Below are 21,749 nucleotides of genomic sequence, written 5' to 3' on the forward strand. Positions count from 1 at the left end.
ATCTGTCTCATTACTCTGCCCCAAATACACTGGAATAAGTCTTAAGCAGAATGTCTCTGTGAGTTTAAAAAGTACAGCTTGTTCTTTTGATTTGAGTTGCCCATGTCAGGAAATAAATATGTCACGAGTAAAACGTTCTACCAGACACGACATTTCAGCACGGGGTTCATTGGACTGCCTTTTTGGCACTGGAAAGCTTCTGAGAACGCTTCAAAATTCTGGAGAGATCCGAGCACCCTGAAGACAACAGAAAAACAAAACATTAAAGGTGATATAAGTTTAAGTATGTTATGAATGTTAGAGGAGCACTGGTAAATGTGAGTCTAGCCTCCAAGTCCCTATATTTGAAGTGGAAATGCCACTGAATCCGGTCCTTATATTAGTTATGCACAACAGAAGAGAAATTTCCAGCAGCAGTAACAGGCTTATATTTATAGTGTGGTGAATCTTTATATTAAATGAGTCAAAGAGCCAGCTGCGTCAAGCTGAGTTGTGTGGCTGTGCTGAGACTGGAGGAAAGGTGAAGACGATCTCTCGGTCCAGAAACAGAGAGAGTAACAACAACGTAAGGTAAATTTAACTTAGGAACTAAATTATAAAATTAGTGATCATTACTTTAAGGACAGGGTTACTGGAAAATGTTACATAGCAACATTATCATTCATTTGGAGTCATCTTTCTGGTCACCTGATAAAAGTAAGTCCAATATTCACTTTCTTTTAGCTCTGTCTCCACCAACTCTTGATAAAAGATTCTGGCACTTTAGCCGCTTAATTTTCCACTGCATTCACCAGCTAGTCGCTTTGTCTGCAGTTCGGTGCTGGTCAGGTAGTGGACCGGGGGCTTTCAGAGCTTTTTCTCAGAAAACTGCTGCCTGCTGTACTGTGAAATGACGCTATGAGAACAGGGAGAGTGAACCAAAACAATGAGCTGAAAGATGGTAAAATGTCCTGGAGAGCTGAAGTGACCTGCAGAGGCAGGTGGTAATTCCCTGTGGGTTTATCACTTCAAGCGACCCCTTTTACGTACAAGTAGTCAAGTGAACCACTGTTAATATAAGAATATTGATTACAGCCTTTATAAGTTTTATTTAATACATGGTGTAAACTAGATTTAACACAACAAACTTGCATGTTGCATATTTGCATCTAATGCATATTTGGATCAAATAGAGCACTACCTGTTACCTACCTGTAGTTATTTTACAACCGATTCTTCAATATATGTAGTAAGGGAGTTGTATTATATCAGTTTTATCAGTTTGAAACCTAAATTCTCACTGGTTTGGAAAATTTGTTAGCAGTTATGGTAACACCAGATCATACTAAAGCTCCTTACCTGTATTCTAAGGGACTGTGTGAGTCAGTCTTGATGGACTGGCTGGCGTACTCAGGCCGATAAGCACCACACCACACCTGGAAAAAAAAATTATTACAGAGACTGAAAAGAGAAGAAGAGAGTGATCCAGTTTTAAAAGCAGTCATTAAGAGTTAAAGGAAGGTTTCTGCAAATTGTTAACATTAGAAATATATTTTCTAAATTACAAAATTAATATTTCACTTCAAATACAGCTTCTGTTTATACTATATATTATAGCACTTTACACTTAATGATCCTTTTAATTCTCAGCTTTTACATGTACAAGTTTGGTACAACTGGTTTTACTCATGTACCAACTGACTTGCAAAGTTCATTATCTCAGTGGGTTGCAATTGTGGCTCTCAAACAGAATCCGTTTTCTGCTCATGCTTTACATTCCCTGGTAGCACAAGGTTGTTTACTTTGGCTGTTCTCATTCCCTATGTGTGTAGCTGAACACTGATGGGTTCTGGGATTGCTTCAGTGTCTCACCCCGTTACCCTCTCCCTTTGTCCCAGTGTGTACTTCTCAGCACCAAACATCTACTGAAAAATGCTCCTCCTGAGCTTTGGCTCTCAACACCAGATGGGGAAATTATTGTCTGACCGCTTTCTGCTGAAATAACAAGTTCAGAAATAATACGTTCCCTCATTATTCTTACTTACTTGGGCAAAGTTAAGAAAAAAAAGTTGCTTGTGATCCATATCTAGACCAGGAAGACAAGGCTCTTGACCCTCCATCTCAACCCACTTCAGATAAGCCTGTAAACACACACACACACACAAACACACACAAACTTAAAACAAATTTCAGATGTGCAGCGAGTTTATTAAAAGCAGTTTGGAGTTATTCATTATTGCCTAAATAGTAACATGTGTAACATCCAACCTTATATGCTTGACGAACGCCTCCATTGTCCGCAATGTTCTCACCCAAAGTGCTGATTCCACTGACCTGCAATCACACAAACAAAACCATTGAACACACACCAACGTGAAAACAATCATTCTGTTGGTCACTTAATACACAGTTCACATGGTCGGGGATTACAGCTGAGACAAAACCTCTCATTTCATACATGCCACTGGGTGCTTACGTTTTGTCCACCTGCTAGCTTCCAGTTGAAGTTGCCATATTGTTGCACCATGCACTGTGACTGCTCTTTAAAATGCTCAGCAGAGTAATTACTCCACCAGTTTAGCATATTACCATCCTTGTCAAAATTACGACCTGTAAGGAAAACATAATGCATTAAGTAAAGTACTGTTTGCCGAACATGGCCCATGTATATCTGAAAGGTAGTTACCTACATATCATGGTCAGTTGTTGGTTATTGCAAATTTGAAATCAATTGCTATGATGCAATGTGAACAAATCTATCCGGTCGGGTTTCACAAATTGCCCACGATGAATCACTAGTGTCTCACCGTTGTCATCAAATCCATGTGTGATTTCATGTCCAATAACCATTCCTATTCCACCAAAGTTAAGGGCCTGGTGCTGATGTTTGCTGAAGAAAGGCGGCTGCAGGATTCCTGCAGGAAACACTGGACAGACATAACAAGATGAGTGAAAACACAACATACGTACTGCGCATACATACAGGAATAAACAGGATTAGAATGAAGAGAGACTATCATACCATAAAAAAAAACAAAAAAACATCTCTAATCTGTCACGCAGACCCCTGATGGCCTCATGATTCCTGTAAAGCTCTTACCTATCTGGTTTCTGTTGGGCGAATAGAACGCATTCACCACAGCAGCACCAATGATCCACCTGAGGAGTGATTGAGAAATTGATTAAAACTGATAAAAGAGCACTAAACTGCATTTTCAACTGGAGGAAGCGGCTGTACAATTCCCGTTTGAAGCATATTTTGCACCATGAAACAATATATTTGAACATTCATGTTCAGTGATTTTTGAGAGTTACGTGATGAGGACACAGAACATCTTTTTCTTATGACTATTAAAGCAGCAAATTGCAGAAGGACATTTGATGCAGCATGTCTGTTTTATAAAATCATTTTCGTCACATTTTGTTAAACACCACCTTGTTTTCTATCCTGGAAACAGAAAGAGGGAGCAAAAATGTATGACTGTCTCACAAACCATTTTTGTGTATTCAACCTCATTTAAAAGAGAGATTTGTTCTGTAACCCTACATCACATTTTCTGTCATGCACTTTAATTAAGAACGCTAAGAAAACATGAGGACTGCCTGAGTAAAAGATCTTGGCTGCGGTCGAAAAGTCAAAAAAACCTCCTTTCCTAACCACTTTGACTTGTCCCCGATGGAAAACATCATGAGGTCAAGGAAAGATGTGAAGGGGAGAATTCTTAAGGACTTAGGAAAAGACAACCAAACCGCGGTGCTAAGACAATCCGACTGCACTAACACTAAGCTACGTAATTATGGTTGATAAAAATAATAACCATAATCATAATCATATATAACTAATATATATATATAACTAATGCAAACTGAGCATAGGTTACGCTAACTAATTAACTTCACTTTGATCATTTTACAACAGCAGCATGATGTTCAAAGTTCACCTGTGGGTATAACACTGTTTAAAGTCAATAAGTAACGTTAACTTATATGATGATCTCTTGTCAGTCATAACCATCACTTTGGTAAATGGACTGCACTCATATGGAGCTTTTCTAGCGCTTTTTTCTATAAAGACATTGCTTTCCAAACACACGCACACACACACACATACACCAATGATACATCAGGGGCAGTTTGGGGTTCAGTACATTACCCAAGGACATTTCAAAATGTGCACTGCAGGAGCCGGGGAGGACCCGTTCTACCTCCTGAGCCACAGTCACTCACTTTAAATGCTTCTGCCACAAGGAATTGTGGCATTACCTCCTTTCCTTTCCTAAAGGAAAGTCCAGTGTATCCTATGCTAAAGGAGATAAGATGTCAGATGTATCTACAGCTTACAAGTTCGGATCAACTGGTTCTCTGAGCTTCCTCAGACTCTTGTGGGCCTCAGACTTGAGGTTCTCCAGGATATTCTCAAAGTAGTGTTCTTCACTAAAGTTTAGCTGGAAAGAGAAACGAGACAGATCAGAGATCAAAAATAAGTGCATTTCTAACTTATTCACAGTGCGGCCTGTAGAAATAGAGTAGGTTTCTACTCACATGAGCATACTCCTGGTCAAGTTTCTGGTTGCTTTCCTGTAGAATATGGTCTGGATAACCTATATGCTCCTTGATCGCCATGGCCTACAAGAGATGCACAACAATCTGTATGATAATGACAAACATCTAGACAGGATACACCCTTATTTAATCAGCTTGACTGCAAACTGTACCTTCTCTCTTGCTTTCTCTTTCGAGGGAGTGTCCATCCAGCTTAACTCCTCCAGTGTTTCCACATAGGCTTTCTGGATCTTACCAATGAGGTCACTGACCTGTGAACATGTGACACAAATACAGAGATTGTAATCACAATCCAATGCAGAGAGGTATTTTTTCATGATTATGAACCTCCAGGTAACCCTCCAGCACTGAATAGCTTTGTGTTTTTCATACCAGAAAAAGAATTTTGTGTTACAAAAATGCTTTTCATGTCCAAGTTTGACAGGAGTGGTCAAGATTAAGAAAGAAGAGAAAATGACTACATTTATTTTCTTGATTTAGTGGCACATAATGCAAATTGAAGCTTGAAAAGTAACACTTGGCCCCTCAAGGTCAGTTTGGCATGTCATGAAATTCTACACACAGTGCATCATTTGTATTATATCTTGCAAGCCATAGTTGGACGTAGACTTCTGTTGTGGTAGTAACTGATTTCCATGCTCTCAGGAAGATTTATTTCTGTTTGGTCAGGGGTGTTTATGGGCCAAAAAGACTCACCATTCGTTTACTTTCACCGGCAAAGGTCTCACCCACGTACAGAGCTCCAACTGCGTTCTCCATGCTGCTCTGGACGTAACGGACACATTCTCGCCACCAAGCATCCTCCACAGTGGTACCATAGAGAGTCTGTCCACACACACAGACGCACACTGTAATATTGTTTTGTTTTTTTTATAACCCTGCTTAAGTTAACGTGTCGCTCTGTTATGCCACGCACACCGCACCTTCCTGTAACGGGCTCTGGCATCTTTAAAGCGGCGGCTCAAGCTATTGACTCTGTCAATGATGAGCTGCCAGGTGAGGTAGTTCTGCATAGTTCTGCAAACATAAATTGTTTTTTTTCAGTTGCTGTGCTAGATTGAAGCTGATCTGTCATAACTTAATCTCCATGGACTCATGTTTGCACAACACTCTTGGACTGACCTGACACTGTGTCTGGAGAGAACGTCATTCATCTTCTCAAGGTAGGGAGAACTGTACACCACCACCTCCTCCTCTAGCTGGACCTCAATGGACACTCTCGACAGCACACCTTGAATAAATCGCGTCCAGTTAAAACCCTGGAAAACCAAAGGAAAGACATTATTTTTTTTCATGTTTAGTTTTACCAAATATGATTAGAACACTATATAGTTACGGTCAATATGGTTTACAGGACTTTTCCACAGAAGTGCTCCATTTTTTCAGGAAGGTGGGGAAAGTTCATTACAACTAGCACCAGAGCCACTGTAGAAAAATTAAATCTTTATAGATTCAGCTGTAAGATGGTGGAGGGTGAGGATTTTTCTTTGTGTGCTGAAGCCGTAGAAAGGCATAATCTAGAGGCCTTTCACCTTTAAGGTATACCATGTGGATATGCAAGTAAGTATATCTTTTATATCATAAATATTAGAATTTTGTAGACAATTTCAGTAAACAAAAACAAACAAAAAAACCTGAGTGTATTTTTAAGCAACACATATTTAGCTTCCAGTTACAGCAAGTCTTCTAAGTGGCACCTTTGATTACCAAGTACAACAACTATTGTGAGTAAACAGTAATATACAAGGTGTCATTATGTACAAAAAAATAATGGACATGGCCAAGGCAAAGAATACACCACCTCACACTGCATTATTTTCTATATCAGGACACTTTGGAGTGTATTATCGCACTCATAACATGGCCACAGGCAGTGAGAAATACAGTCACACCTTCATCCACTGTTAAAATTTCACCTGTGAGGGTTAGCAAGAGTGTAGCACGAAGCACAACGTCTGTTGCGATGGTCACCGGCAGTCTAATATACCTTATTAATTGCTATCTGAAACCATGTTTTAGGTTCCTGTTATACAGTTTTAAAGGAATAGTTTGACATTTTGTGAAATATGCTTATTTTTTTTCTTGCCAAGAGTTAGATGAGAAGACTTGTGCTAAATATGAAGCTAGAGTCAGCAACTATGTCCAAAGGTAACAAAATCTGTCTACCTGCACCTATAACACTCACTAATTAACAGTTTATATCTTGTTTTTTATCCCTGGCAAACTCATGGTGAAGAAATAGTATGGCACGTGTGTAACACTACAATGTGTAATTTTTACACTTCAGGCTTTGTATGGATTAAACAAACAAGATATATTCAGTCTTTATGCTAAGCTAAGCTCATGTTTCGCTTGACTACAGGCCTACACTGATATATTAATCCACTTTATTTTATAGCCTAAAGGTGCTCTTTAATTCAATTGTTCTATCATATGGCGTTAATATCAATATATAAAATTTTTCTTTATCCCACCGCCCCCCTTTAAAAATGTAACATAGTAACGTTTACTCAGAGTACATTTTAATTGACTTACTTACTTACTTTGTATTGAATACATTTTTGCTTTTACGTGTGTAAAATTTTCCAGTACTCTTTCCATCCCTGACAATGTGCCTTACTTACATAATTGCCCTCTGTGGTTCACTACTAAGTGGATAGCCGTCAACTGCCTTGCTCAAAGGCATCTCAACAGTACTTGTTTATTAAGTGGAACCATCCTCATTCACTCCTTCAGGTTTTCCACCAAACCTGTCAAAGATACAATAGTGAACTGTCTGCACTTTGATTATGTAATGCACAGGGAAGAAGTAAAATCACACTTACATTAAAGCTGAACGTGCTCTGTAGTTCGCCGAGTGTCATTTTGTTGTAGAGAACGGTGACATCTTGGCGCTCCTCTGCTGGTGATGTGGCCTGTTCAGCAACAGGAAGGAAAAAGAGCCTTCTATAAGCCGATGCTTGGATATATATTCCCATTTTGCTCTTCATTAATCAGCAAAGTCTTATTCGTCATGCTATTTACAGGCACCAAAAAAAAAAAAAGGTCCACACTAAATGTAGCCTGGTTCTTTCATTTATTGGACGCAGAGAAAAGGTGCTCATTTTTCATCTTGTCATTATTAATGTTCCTTATCCCACAATTCCATTTCCCGCTTTGTTTGGCACTCACATTGGCGATGTCTGTCTCCAGCTCAAGCACTTGCATCATTTCCTCCCACACATGGTCGTCATCCTGAGTCAAGTTCCTGTCCTCTCTGGTTATCTTCGCAATAGAAACCATGAAATGTAGGTAGGCCTCTCGAACCTATGGCTCAATCACATAAGATATAAATTTTGTTTCCACAATAAAATCAAGGTTGTGTCAGGAAATACATTTTCAAACTGCCAGTTCAGCCTGGTCATGTTTTATGTTTTCTGTTACAGCTAGTCATATCTAGCCATACAGGCAGTCTCACATAGATATCAGTTTTATTGTTTTAGTTTTCCTGCTGTTAACCTAAAACTAATGAGGTGAATGGAATTATATTTATGTTGCTCAGATTAAAAGAAAATAACATTTAAAAACTCAACACTAAAGGTTCTTTCCTTATTCCTCGTGGTGAACTGTTTTCACCAAGAATGTTTAATCGGTAGGGAGGAACAGTGTTTTTTGAAAAGACACGTCGTTGTTGAACGCCATAAACAGAAGTCCATTCATCTCCATTCTACTGAGGTGGAAACGGAAATCTTGAAGATGAATAGCTCAAAATCTGGACAAATAAAACCAATACTATCTGTATGATTAGATACAGTTAAATAAGAAAATACATACATCTTTTTGTGATTTACGTGAACTGAATCCTTTAAGGCATCACCTTTTTGTAGTTTCCATCATTGAAGTAATAGTCCCTTGATGGCATTCCAAGTCCGGGCTGGTCAATCTAATCAATGTACAAGAATAGCAAGTATGCATTTTTGCCTGTTCATAATCTTTTATAATATTTAGGTTTTGTGTGTTTTTAACAGTATATCTCAGTACTACTGTTATTAATTTAAAGACAAGGCAGGCAACACTCTAAAAAAAAAAAAAATCCCACGAAAACACAAAAAAACACCAGTTGAATTGTTTTACTAAAAATGATTGTCTGTGTAGCCAAAGCCTGATATAGCTTATTACTCTGTGCCATTCACTTCTATTGTTTTTTAAACACTATTTAAAACACATTAGTGAGCCACATTGTTGCACTGAGTGATGAGTCTTCATTCTGATGAACGTGGGCATTGTACTTTATTTAGTGTGCATCCCACATACACTGTTCTGCTGCCATAAATACTGCGTAGAGCACTAAATGCAAATTAATCCGCAACTGAAAATAGTCCCCAACAAATGCACTAATTACTCCCGTTTTAGTAATGTTTGTGAAAAAACCAGAGTGCCCTGCCGTTTCAGAAAATTAGTCATCCATTTAAAAAAAAAAAAAGAAAACTAGAGATATTTGTGACGTCTTCAGTAGAAACTAATGTGCTCAGAGCTGTGTGCCACAGTCAGGGAAGTCAGAAAGTTACTGAGAGACAGACCGACACATAAAAATGTAGAATAATGCCAGCCTTATCTATAATAACTGCATAGTGGTTGTTACCTGTTGTTTGTGCTAAGATAAACCCACCCCCTACCCCACTCATCACATCGTCTTACATAAATGATATGACGCTGAGAGTCCCGGTCGTCCGTCCACACGTACATGTCCAGCAGAACCTTCTTGTGGAAACGAGCAGTAAGTGTGGCCAGTGTGTCCTCAAGGCTCCATGCTTCCTCTGCAATAACAGGGAAAAAAGTAGCACTTAACTTGAATGCAATGGTCTAAAAAGTGCAAAGAACAATTCAATGTAGCAGGCTGCAAAAATCCGGCTCCCTCTCTGCCTGTGCCGCTCGTTTCACGAGGCACTCCGTGTAAAACTTTGTGAGCAGGAACGTGAGTACTGTAGTTTGTGAGGATGTGTTGCATGCGCACATTTACCTTTTTGTACAGAACAGACTGTGGACATTAACCAGAGTATGGTATAGAGGTCTCTCTACCTGTGGTGGTGTTCCAGTCATCTGACGCCACCGGCCAGTCTCCGATACTTTCAATGAGCTTCAGGAGGGGCTGGGAGTCACGCTGCTCTATGAGGCCTGCAGGTAAATAACAGCATTTTATAACATATAACAACAACACCGCAGTCTCTCTACTATTCATCCTCATTGAGACTGGGAGTTCATTCTTGGCCTTTGAAACTGCAGGTCACAAGAACAACATTGCCACAAGAATGAGCTGTTAATCTCAAATTTTACAGCTAAAAAAAAAGGGGTCACACACTTTGTTTAGTTTTATTTAATTGTCAGGTATGAGCAGATGGGGAAAATGCACAGACATGTCAGCTATGCCTTCTTCAGTGTGCAGTGTGCAGTAGTCCTTCAGTTTCATGGTTGGATCCTTTTACCTTTTCACCGACAATGAGTGTCAGTCAACGCAATACCAACGTCCAGAGGAAGCCTCTGGTAACAGGTGGCCACTCCATAAACCTGTTGGTAATAAGCTGATTGAGTACAGTGGGTTGTTTTTTTTTAATTTACTTCGAATCTCGCATTTTAAGCCAGCAGGGAAAAGAAATCCTTAAAGGTTTCAGAAAATGTGGAAATTGGAACATTTACATTTCCATGTCAACTTCTGAGCAGGGTACCTGCAGGTCTTGAAAAGTTTTCAAAAGCATTTTGAGTTTCCTCAAAAAAGGCTTCACAAAGCATTAAAAACTCTTAAAGCTATTTAACAAAAGCTTTAAATATCTTTCTCTTGCCTACTGCAGGTGGTACTGTTAGTTATGAAATGTTTTTGTGTCCGATTGCTGGCTGTCGGGAGACTTTCAACACCTATAAACTGAAAGTGGGATTGTTACAACAAATTGAGCAGCAGGAGGCTGTTTGATCCTTTTTTTTTTTTTTCTGTGGAGTTTCAGTAAGCGCCATCAGACCTCTAGCAAATATTGTCACTACTGCTATAGCTACAGTAGCTAGGAATATGTAGCATAAACTTAAATTAACCCAAATAAATTGATTATGTTTAATTCGTTTATGCAGCCATCCTTTTTAAGTCATTTATCCAACTCCAGGCTGCATTACTTAATTGTATCATAAGAAATTATTGTTACACACTGCTGGTAATTTCTGAAAAACTGTTGTATATGTAATAATGAATAATTCTAAGCCGTATCATCCCTACTGGTTTCCATCATACTCCCATACTTTTGCTGACATGATCAACAACAGGTACTAGATTACACCCTATGTCGTATTAAAAAAGGTCTTTAAAAGTCTTTTAAAAGTGAACCCTGATGAGGAATGTCGTCTGTATGATCAACAGCCCCTGAAACACAAACTGTTTTTGTCAGCACGCTTTATGTTTTCTTGCCTCCTTCTAGTAGAAAAACACCCCTTTTTAGACTGAGTAAATAGATCCATACTCTCATTCATGCAGGAGCTGTAGAGGATCTTGGCCTTTCTGATGGCATCTCTGTCCTGTTCATTCTCCGTCTCGAGAACACCTGCAACAACAGAACATATGCAAACATTTCCGCTCTGAATGAAAGCAAGCACGTAGCTCTGAACACTGCAGCCCACTGACCACTAAAGACTGAACCCACGACCCTGGCATTGTACGACTTTGCCCGCTGACCTTTGAGGACAATCTCCAGCTTGTCCCTCAGAATGTCAAAGACGCTGTGACGGGAGCTGGTCTCCGGGATGACATGGCGCTCCAGCCAACCCCCGCAGGCATACTGGTAGAAATTATCGCAAGGCTTCACAGACTTATCCATGTTCTGCAAGAGCCGAGCCGCTTTGATGTATCACAGAGACAAGAGAGGAAAGGGAGACGGAGGGACAGGATGGTGAAGAACCATATGTGCTCATAAAACAGCTTTTTTTGTAAGGGTGGGGGTTTGACTTTGTTTGGAGAATGAAACAGCAGGGAAGCAAAGAAAAAACAGTTGCTCTCACCTGCAGTGACACAGTCTGCAGTTGTGCACACATTGTTGAGGTTGGAGTGATACAGCTGGCCTGGAAAAATCAGTTTCAACACTCATGAGAGAGAATATGGACTCTTTGACAAATTGCACCCTGACCGAGACAAGAACGATGTTGCTGTGTAAAGTACAGAGCTCATTTTGATCATTTTGATCTATAGCCTGTGTGTGACAGGCAGTGTCTCTGTCAACGATGACTCTTTCGCTCTTTCGTGTGTCGCTGCTGATCAGGCAGTAAAGGGAAGTACACAGCAACTATCAGATGTGCAGGCTTGAATATGTCCCACAGTGTATCTTGTGTTCAGTTTACAGGATTAAAAGACTCACCTTCTCCTGTTGAGGTCCTCGATACACTTGGGCTGTTAGATTGTTCTGAGTTGGATGGAAGAAACAGATTTCAGACATTAGACTCGGTCAAGACGACTTTATTCTAAATAATAATGGCTATTGCAATTGTTCTTGTTGGCTGGAAAAACATTTAAGCTGGAGAAAATACCATTAGGTCTTATGCAGCATTATTATTGTGTTTGCAAGCCCACAAAAGATGATCTTGTTTTTCAAAAAAAAAAAAAAAAAAAAAAACTCCAAGCAAGAGCCTGGAAGTGCAGCTGTAGTTAAAGTTTAGGCCTGTGTGTGTGTAGTGTACATATGTGGTCAGAAAACAGTTGGTATTACAAGAACTCTTATTTAGCTGATTTTGGTGAGTAACGTTTAACCTTTAAACTGTATCTGAAAGGTTATCTGATGACATATATGCATCAGATTTGCATAAAGCCTATCATGGACATTTCCAGGGTCAAGATCTTTTCCTGTGTCAAGGGCCGGCTTGCATCAAAAAAAAAAAAAAAAAAAAAAAAAACAGAGTGGGGAGACAGTTCATTACTGCTGCCATCTGTAATAGGCTATCTGGATCTTTCCACAGTGAGCCTGACAGAGCCATTACCTTTCACAACCGATGTGTAGAGGACTACCAGCCCGGCCAAGGCACAGCTGACCAACAGCAGCAGCACGGACAGACCGATTTCTGCAACAGTCCAGCGACGCTTTCCAGGTTTACTTGATTTCTCCATGATATCCATTTGGCTTTCGGATTTGCCCATATTCCTCCTGACTGCCGGCTCTGTGGGAAAGACACCGTTAGAGTGTGGGATGGTCCAGGCAGAGAGCTACCAATGTGTGAGTTTGTGTGTGTGTGTGTGTGTGTGTGTGTGTGTGTGGGCTGTGCAGTGATCCATCAGTAAACTGTGCCAGCTGACCTGCAGTGAGTGAGCTTCAACTGCTGAACACCTACAACAACTTCACTGACAGGAGTTGTGAAACTGTCGGTCTAGTTGGAAAAAAAAACAAACAGTTTGTCACTCTTTATTTCTTTCACTCTTTTGATTTCTTTAAGTAAATGCTTTAGCGCAGCTTTTTTATAGTTGTTGAATTACTATTTTTAAGCCCATGAAATCCATTAAATTGGCTTTTGGGTTGTTCCTTTCTCATCTCGAAAAATCACGATAGCCTCAATAAAATCTAAACAGGTAGTAGGGCTACATTCCCTCTGATTTATTTATTTATCATCTACGTTATCTCAATATGATATAGGACAAATAATTAAAGTTTTATTATGTACCTATAAAAGGAAGTCATTGGTTCCCAACTCAGGGATCGGGACCACAAAAAAAGGGGTCACAATATGATTAAAAGGATAAGAAATAAAAAGAATATTTGTGTGCCACAGAATTAAGTGTCCTTTTTATCAAAATCCTTCAAATGAAACTGTCCGAGGAGGAAAAACACTGGTTGCTTGTGAGCCTTACATCTCACGTCCAAGACCAAACCCTGTGAGGACGGGTCACCAGCAGACACTGGTTCATTTTAAGGGGCAACTAGGTAAAAAAGGCTGAGAACCACAGACATCAGACACACACGTTTGTATCATAGGGGCTGGAAATTCACAGTACCTCCGATCTTTGAGCTGGATAAGTCCACTGTCCTTGACAGTGTGTTTAGAGGACAAAAACACTTTTTTGCTGACTGTGAAGAGATCTTTGTAGCAGGCCTGTATCAGTACATATGGTTGATTGTCCATGTTAAAGGTAGTGTGGTAGCTTTGGTGTATTATTGCACAATTTTTTTAATCTAAGTTAACAACATATGAAATCACTCATCAAGCAGTGCTGTAACCTTACTTGATATGACATTACATTCTGTATCATATCACAGTCGATGCTGAATTCAGAAAAAAGTTTTATTTCTGGTTTTTAAGATTTATTTTTCTCCATATGGCCCAGCCCTGATGTCTCGCTGTCTGAGGCCTTGGTTGATAATCTCATTAGTTTACCATAATAATGATGGTTCTACAAGGCTGAGCTCACCTGCTTTAATAACCTGACCATATTCAATACATTTGGCTCACATTATTTCTGACTGCATCATTGAGCTCCATCTGTTGTTCATATAATCCAGGAGAGAGAGTTGTAGTGAATGTGAAAGTTATGCCGGAAACAATTTGGCAAAAGGTAAATTAATCTTTAAAGTTACTTTCAGTGATCATACACACGCACACACAAACACACAAACCAAGCCTGCATAGTAATTATATGTGTGAACACAATATTGCAAATGAGCATTTGTGCAGGGGACAAAACGACAATCACCCATGGCTTTCAGCAGCATTGCTTCATATCTATTCACTCTGCAGCACCTGTTTCTCAATAACCAGCCCCATTGCCCTATCATTAGGCCTGACAGGGGACGGGCTGTAAATCAGAGGTTCACACTGCTGTGCCCCATTAGCCCCTCCTGATGAATACTCATGGGTGAATATCTGGCACTACAGTGGTGAAGAGCAGGCAGGGGCTTGTTACAGCTTCACTGCAATCCTCAACATCAGGCTGCACAGAAACCCTCTCTGAGGCAAAATCCTGGTTTACTGCATTAAAGACAGGCCTCCCTTTATGGAAAGCTCTTCGATAATGTGCAGTCTACTGTGAAAAACAAGATTAGTTGCCCACCAGGAAGAGTTATTTACACCTTGAAATGTCCTCAGATGGCCGTGCTGCCTTTACGTCCAATTAGTTTTAAAAATCTACAGTGATATGCAATTTTTACTGTATTTATAAACAATCACAAAAACAATGAACCATTAAGTCAATGGCTCATTTCCAGCTCAATAAAACATAATGGTAGACTTGGATAAAAAGGGTAAAAAAAAAATAAATATCTTAATATTTTCATTCTTGGTGAAATGGCTTTAAAATAGGATTTTTGTAATCATAGTGGTAATTCAGACTCACTGGCTTTTTAATAAATGGCATTAGAGTTGCACAGACTTATAAAAACCTTCTGTAAATCATTGGTATTTGGCATTTTAAACACATTTTAGACACATTAAAACTATGATAGAATCAGAGAAAATAATATTCAGAATCTGGCTAAATGTGTGTATAGTGCTGCAAATGCAGCTGTTGTTATGACTAAAACTGAAACCATCGAGAAGGTTGTCAATAATCAGAGCATGGAGTACATCCACTGTACGTAGAATGTTCCATTTATTTGTACCTTTATGAAGAAATTGATCTTCACGCCCTTCATAGTAATGGCAATCTAAGAAATGAATTAAATGTCATGTTCATTTCTGTTTTATAAATGCACTAACGCTACTGAACAACATGTTTGTTTGTTTTTATTATTTGAAGGAGACAACAAATACAAAATACAAAGAATTATGGACTCAAATAAAGTTTCAGTGACCAAAAATCAATTCCTGTTTCACGAGCACTGTCCTTTACTGCCTTTGCTTTGATTGTTTAATTCTAGTGTGTTTTTGGAGATAACTTAATAGACATCATGGCTGTCATTTTTCAAAACTTGAAATACCATTAAAATGTGGATGGGGGTTACATGTACTGTCCATGTGACCCACTACATGCCCTGCTGCCCGTTCAGTAAAATATGCTATTGTTTTCCTCTAGTGAGCTGTGCTCAAATTAATCTGAACAAATTATATTTTAGTTCAAATTTGTTTAAGCTTGATTTTCTGAAAAAGGGACAGACCTACAGTATTAGACATTCCTACCTGTAAATCAAAATACATTTTTTTCCACTGAGTAGAGACTGCAGATTGTGCTGCAGAGCTCCACCAACCAGATGTTAAGAACAACTTTCAGTGCAGCCTGAGGGACAAAACCCTGGATAAACATGACCCAAAAGGGCTAAGTTGCTGCTCACCACTGTGAGCGCTGGGTAACAGTGGGCTCCAAGAGTGTGTACGCATTTTTATCAACTGCAAAAAAAAAACAAAAAAAAATACAGGCAAGTTTTCACTTAAGTTACAGTGACAGAGAAAATGTGCCTCTCCTACTCTTCCTTCAGCACAAAGGTGTTCTAAGCAACACTCTCCAGCTTTATGCTCGTGCACCCCAGTGCGGCGCAGGCCTCTGCACACAACGTGACCACCCAGCTAGAGGTGATCAGTAGATATATGAACAAAGTTCTTTCAAACTGAGTCTTCAAACTCAACTTACTCCACCAAATTACCAGTGTCTCTGACCGAATCAGTAGCTTTTAGCAGTGGACCACCACCGTCAGCTCCGCCGTGACACTCAGTACTTTACTTCTTGGTAAAAAGCTTTTTAAAAGACCCGGAAAACCACAGAAAGAATCATGATGTGGTAACTTTGTTCCAAATAGGCTGCTGCTGCTAAACAGGCAAAAGTCTTGGTGAGATTAAAATCTCTCACAGTTAATACAAACAAAATAAACACACTACTGTGACACGCTACAAAAGAGTATAACAATATCCAGTTAAGATGCATGAACAGGTATGATTATCCCAAACTAAAACCAAGTAAAACCAAAAAAATTAAAAGCACTGACCAAGAGTGCTATTTACAGATTATTTAAAAGTGACTTAAATTCACAAAATTAATCAGCTCTGACAATTTCAAGTCCTTCTATACATTGCTGCCGTGGAAAGGGGCGACGTACTCAGCTTCTTTTTTTTTTGCCGACATCTGTCGAACACTTTGAGAATGAAGGCCATAATGGTTTTTTATTTCCACACAGAAATAATGTGTAGAATGATTCAGTTTGATTAGTTCAGCTGGAGGATTTGGTGTTAAGGATTTGTTTATTCATGTACGTCTAGAGTGAGTAAAAAAATGTCTGAATATGTTCCCTGCACCTTTGATGTGAACGAAACCAGTAAGTAGGCATATTATATGATGCATGAAACACAGTGGTGCAAATGTTTTAAGGTCTGCTTGTTTTAAGTACACTAAGATTACATGGACCTGTGACCAGCAACTGGTACTATTCTTTTCTAAACTTATCGCTCCAAACAAAATAAGGATTAACTCTCAGGTCAGGCTGTGCCAACAATCTGCACGCTGAACTCTAGTTCAGTGTTCTTCACTACTGACCATATGCCCTCACATCTATAATAATGACATCTTCCACATGTAAAAAACGTCCAGACAGCTTCAAATCTTGGACAATGTCCTTATGGAATGCGTGCACTGTTTCAAATGTGCCCAGAGACTGCTGACAATCTGTCAGCACCTTCCCACCTCTGAGCCACCTTCACTTTGGCACTTGACTGCAAACGGAAATCTAATCTAAAGGATCCAGAGGCTTACCTTTGTGTGTGGATGGTAGAAGTCCCTGAGCCGTTCCCCCACAGCGCGCTAATATCTCACACACCCCTGCTGAGCATCGACTCAGAGCTGGTGTGTAGAGAAATGAGTCTGTGCTGCGGGTTGAAGGAGACGTTATCCAGTTCAGTGTGCTGCTCAGGGAATGAGTGAGGCAGCAGAGAGAGGGAGAGCAAGAGAGGCAGAGGGAGAGAGGGAGGGAGAGAGAGGAGGCAGATGGGAGGTGATAGTACTGGATTGTTTTCGATTACACGACTGTGAGAATGTGCGTGTTATGAAGGGGTGAGGTGGGTTACGAGATGTGTCTGTGTGATTCTGAGGGGTCAGCGCGGTACTGGACGTGTTACAGTGAGCATCAGTTTCTTTTTCTCGCTGTGGAGTGTCCCCAGCTCCTGAGCGGAAAGTGCAGAGAGATCTGGAAAGCTTGCAGAGAGATAAAGACGAACATGTTCTTAAAGTGCTCTTAAAGTGTCACTCCTGTGACACTGAGTTTCTAAACATCTTTGTCCCCAACGACGCCAAAGGTATGGATTTATGTCCTCCTATTACCATCCAAACAAACACCACTCACCTCTGCTGCTCGTGTCATCCCTCTGTCCTCTAGTGTCCAGGAAAATTGGTCTTCAGGGACATCTCGGATGCCCAAGGTGTTCCTGGTGGGGATCTGAACCCTGGCCTAGTGTCAGATTGAAATGGCCTTGCGCCCAGGCTCATTATCAGCCTGATTAACCACACTAATTAGCTGATAATAGAGATAAAAAGTGGGGGTCACGGTGTGTTTGGCTGATGCTCGTAGACCCCCCAGCTGCTCAGATGCTGTTGCTGCCCGAGACCAGATGAGAGTAAATAAGTTGAGTGGAGAGTGATCTCAGTCAAACCCAAAACAGAACATGCATTTAAGATGCATTAATACGTTAAGGATCCCTCATAATGTTGACACGCAGCATCCTTTAAATTTACTGAAAAGGGATCTTGCAGAAATGTTAACAAGAGAAAACGATTTCAGTCATTTAACAGTGACATGACTGGTGGGGATGCAACACAGTGGGGAGTCGAGGTTTGCAACTGAGCTCATAATTTATTCATAGATTTATTTAGCAGAGAAGACATTAGCTGTCATATGTTCATAGTGTTAAGAGTGCAATTTATTTCACTGTTGATCTTAAATCTTTAATTTGATATTCAGTGTCACACAAATTCAGAAGCTGATTACACTTCTGTGAGGTTTTTTAATGGGTGTACTATTACAGGCCGACACAATTCTATCTAAAATAACCAAAAATACTGTTTATGTTTGAGTTTTTAGTCACTTCCCCACGTTTTATACTCACAATATCTTGAACACATCAACCAAAAACATGCATTTGACAATTTGGCCGTCTTGGGAGGATAAAGAAGGTTAAGGATTTTTGCAGGGTTTAATACTCCTGCAGCTAAAAAAGGGTCCCACACTAAATTAAAATTTTCTAGTGGAATAAGTTTTAAATATAGTGCACATCATATTCCTCACTCCTCATGATTTTGACTTATCCTTCTTTCAAGGTAAGGCATATTGGTCACTTGAGCTCTTTCTTGAATGACTGGTTAAGGTCTACGTGTTATTCCTGCAGGGAGGTACCGAGATGGAAAAAGGCCAAGAGCCAACATGTAATCAGACATAAAAGTGTTAGGTCATCTCTCTGTCCCTCTGAACTATGAAGTCATCCCACTTACATGGTGGTAGGTGCACTGAAAACAGAGGGCTCACATATCTACCCATACGACTGCTGCGAAATTAAAGTGATAATCAAAATTTATGCTTCTGAATATCTCTAAAGAAAGCTACTTTATCTTTGTCTCTATTTACAAAAGAGCATCTGTTTTGACTAATGAAGTGTATTTCTGCTAATCTGATTTTTCATTCCAAGTAGATGAACATCAGTGCTTCTAAAGGGTGGGTTGCTTTGTTGAGCCTTGCTTTTTCTTTTACCCGCTTTTTCTGTTCTGCTAAGATTTCCCTCACATTTCCAGGAATCACAACCTTTTGCTTTTTGCCGGCTGTTTTTTTGTGCTTTCTGCTCCATGTTGCAGCAACGTCAGCTCATGCGTTCCTTGTTCCCTTTTGCCGTGATCCTTACCTAATTTCATAAAAGCTGTTTGCCGACATGAAACCTTTACTTTGCTGCAGCTTCCAGTCTGTGTATTGCATGCTTGAGTTGAGTGCAGACTATATCCTCGGTTTTGCAAGAGTAAGTCTAATTACATAAGAAGGGAACCTCAAATTAGATTATTGGAGATTTATTTGATGTAAGGCAGTGTATGTTTGTTCTCACACAGGCCGTGAACAAATGCTGAACTGTCTCAGTGATTAGTGGATCTGAAAAACAAGCTTGAAAGCTTTTTAATTAGGCTATTGTTGATGAATACTACTGTACGTATTTGATGGAGAAGGCTGCTAAACTTTGCTAAAAGCCTGTGGCAGAAAAGGTAATGTGTGTTCGGAACCTCTCAGAGTAAAAAGAGGGGAGAAGGCTTTAGCTGTTCATATATTTTGGAAAAAATCGTCTCAAATCGAAAAACGACATTAAATTGCAGGTTGCATAATGTGGACCCAGTGGTAATGTTCTTTTCTTTGGTTACAACACACAACCTAGATAAGAAAACAGCATGTTCTTATTTGTCGACACATTAATTAGTCAACATATAACATAAGTTTTAAATTTCTATTGTTTTTAGTTTTGCCTGAAACGACTATTTTAGAGCTTGCAGCTTGACAATAGTAGTAATCACTGCTTTACATTCTCCTCTCCCTGTTAATTATGCCCCTTGTTAAATATTGTCGGATTAGGCCAGCAGTCAGCACGAGTTTAACCAGCCCAGAATATTTGAGTTTTTAATTGCGATGTTTAAAACCAACAGCCTTTTTTGAGCGACAAGCTTTTTATTTTTTATTCTGACTGTATGATGAGGTGATGTTATCCTACATTTGTCCCTTCTACTAGCAACACTTTAGTCTCGGTTATATAAGGATGGTTTGCCGACAGTGGTAGAGACTATGTGAAATAGTCGCATCGATTCCTGGGTCTCTCAGGCACAGGTGGCTGCTGAGGCTGTCCGTCTGTCTGACATGACAGCTTTAGTCACCCTTATGCACGCTCTGTCAACTTGGTGGCATTCAGTTAGATTCACCGTCTTCTCTCGGCCAGAAACAAATGCTGTGATTAACTGGTATGTTCCTCCTCTGATGATTGACTGCATGTGTTTAACAGGCCTCAGGGAAGGCGCACAGGCCATTAAGCACAGCACTGACATAAAAGCCCCAAACTGAGGTCCCACTGCTGACTAACTCAGAGGAACCAGACCTGGAGCAGACCTCATGGTCTCCGTCCCCGTCCCATAAATCAGCATCCATTCGATCATTGCTTCCAGGTGTAATATTGAGAAATATGGGTGATCAGAGCAGGACTTCTCGGGTCACTCGGGACATTTTCACTGGAGTCTTCACTCCTCACTCTTACTCGGGCAAAACCCAAGCGTGACCGAGCATAATTGCTTTGGGAATAAATTCTTTGTAAAGAAGTAAAAACAGGCCATTTAAAAAGAAGGCGTAATCTACTTATGCCGGGCCAGCTATAGAGAAAATGTTAAGAGTGCATTATTGTCCCTCTCTCTTTCCGTACGTGTGTTGTTTATTATGTTCATGTGTGCCGTGTTTGTGGGGCTCTACACATCTCAATTAACTTGGTGCTGCTGCAACAGTATAAAAATGATAGACTCCCAGAGACGCTAACAAGAACAAATATGTTTTTTCCGAAATTATTTTGTCAAACAGATGTAAAACTGCACCAAAATAAAATAAATAAAATAAAAACTGTACTGAAAGTAATAACAGAAGGGAAAACCATGAGTCCTGGAGTGCTGTTTTTTTCCGGTTTGGAAGATATGACACCAATAAATAAAAAAAAACAACTTTCTTTTAACAAAAATCAAACAAACAGTGTTTTGCCCACAGTCTCGTCACTCCTAAGGCATCACTAATAGAAATCAGTGGAGGTATGTAACAGAGTACATTTATGACACAAATTTGAGATACTTGTACTTTAGATTCACACTACTTCATTGTAAATTTTACTATGCTACATTCATTTAGCAGCTACAGTTACTAGCTACTTTACAAATTAAGATTTTAGATACAACATTTATGATGAGCTCATAAAATTAGATTAAACTACCCAACAGTCTATGTTGCTTAAATGCTGCTTACACATTAATGCATCAGTAACAATAATCAAATGATATAATATATATGTCAGTATAACTCTCAAAAGGCCATTTTTCTACATTGAGTACTTGAGGACTTTTGATACCTTAAGTGAATTTTGCTAATGATCCTACTTATACTGAAGTAAGTATCTGAATGCAGAACTTTTATTTCCAGTGGAGTGTTTTACGGTGTGGTATTGCTACTTTTACTTAAGTAAAGGATCTTGATACTCATTCAACCACCGATTAATCCCCCACAAATGTATTTTAACGTTTGGTTTTT

At 39.6% G+C, this 21,749-nt stretch overlaps 1 protein-coding gene across 2 annotated transcripts; it reads right to left on the reverse strand.

Moving 5' to 3' along the window:
- Window positions 1-137: 137 nt before the first annotated feature.
- Window positions 138-12,682, reverse strand: mmel1 (membrane metallo-endopeptidase-like 1). Of its 2 annotated transcripts, XM_040115896.1 has the most exons (23): window positions 12,526-12,682; window positions 11,910-11,954; window positions 11,557-11,616; window positions 11,234-11,395; window positions 11,022-11,102; window positions 9,601-9,696; window positions 9,220-9,338; window positions 8,399-8,464; window positions 7,714-7,848; window positions 7,368-7,457; window positions 5,665-5,801; window positions 5,466-5,559; window positions 5,239-5,367; window positions 4,695-4,793; window positions 4,522-4,605; window positions 4,321-4,424; window positions 3,080-3,138; window positions 2,787-2,906; window positions 2,456-2,589; window positions 2,248-2,313; window positions 2,025-2,120; window positions 1,339-1,415; window positions 138-237 (listed from the first exon to the last, which is right to left on the reverse strand). In XM_040115896.1, the coding sequence occupies exons 1-23, from the start codon at window positions 12,680-12,682 to the stop codon at window positions 138-140; spliced, it is 2,310 nt and encodes a 769-aa protein (XP_039971830.1). The 2 variants fall into 2 exon arrangements, with proteins under 2 accessions (XP_039971830.1, XP_039971832.1); XM_040115898.1 differs by lacking the exon at window positions 11,910-11,954.
- Window positions 12,683-21,749: the final 9,067 nt, after the last annotated feature.

Source organism: Xiphias gladius, chromosome 21 (genome assembly GCF_016859285.1).
Source record: "Xiphias gladius isolate SHS-SW01 ecotype Sanya breed wild chromosome 21, ASM1685928v1, whole genome shotgun sequence".
NCBI classification, from domain to species: domain Eukaryota; kingdom Metazoa; phylum Chordata; class Actinopteri; order Istiophoriformes; family Xiphiidae; genus Xiphias; species Xiphias gladius.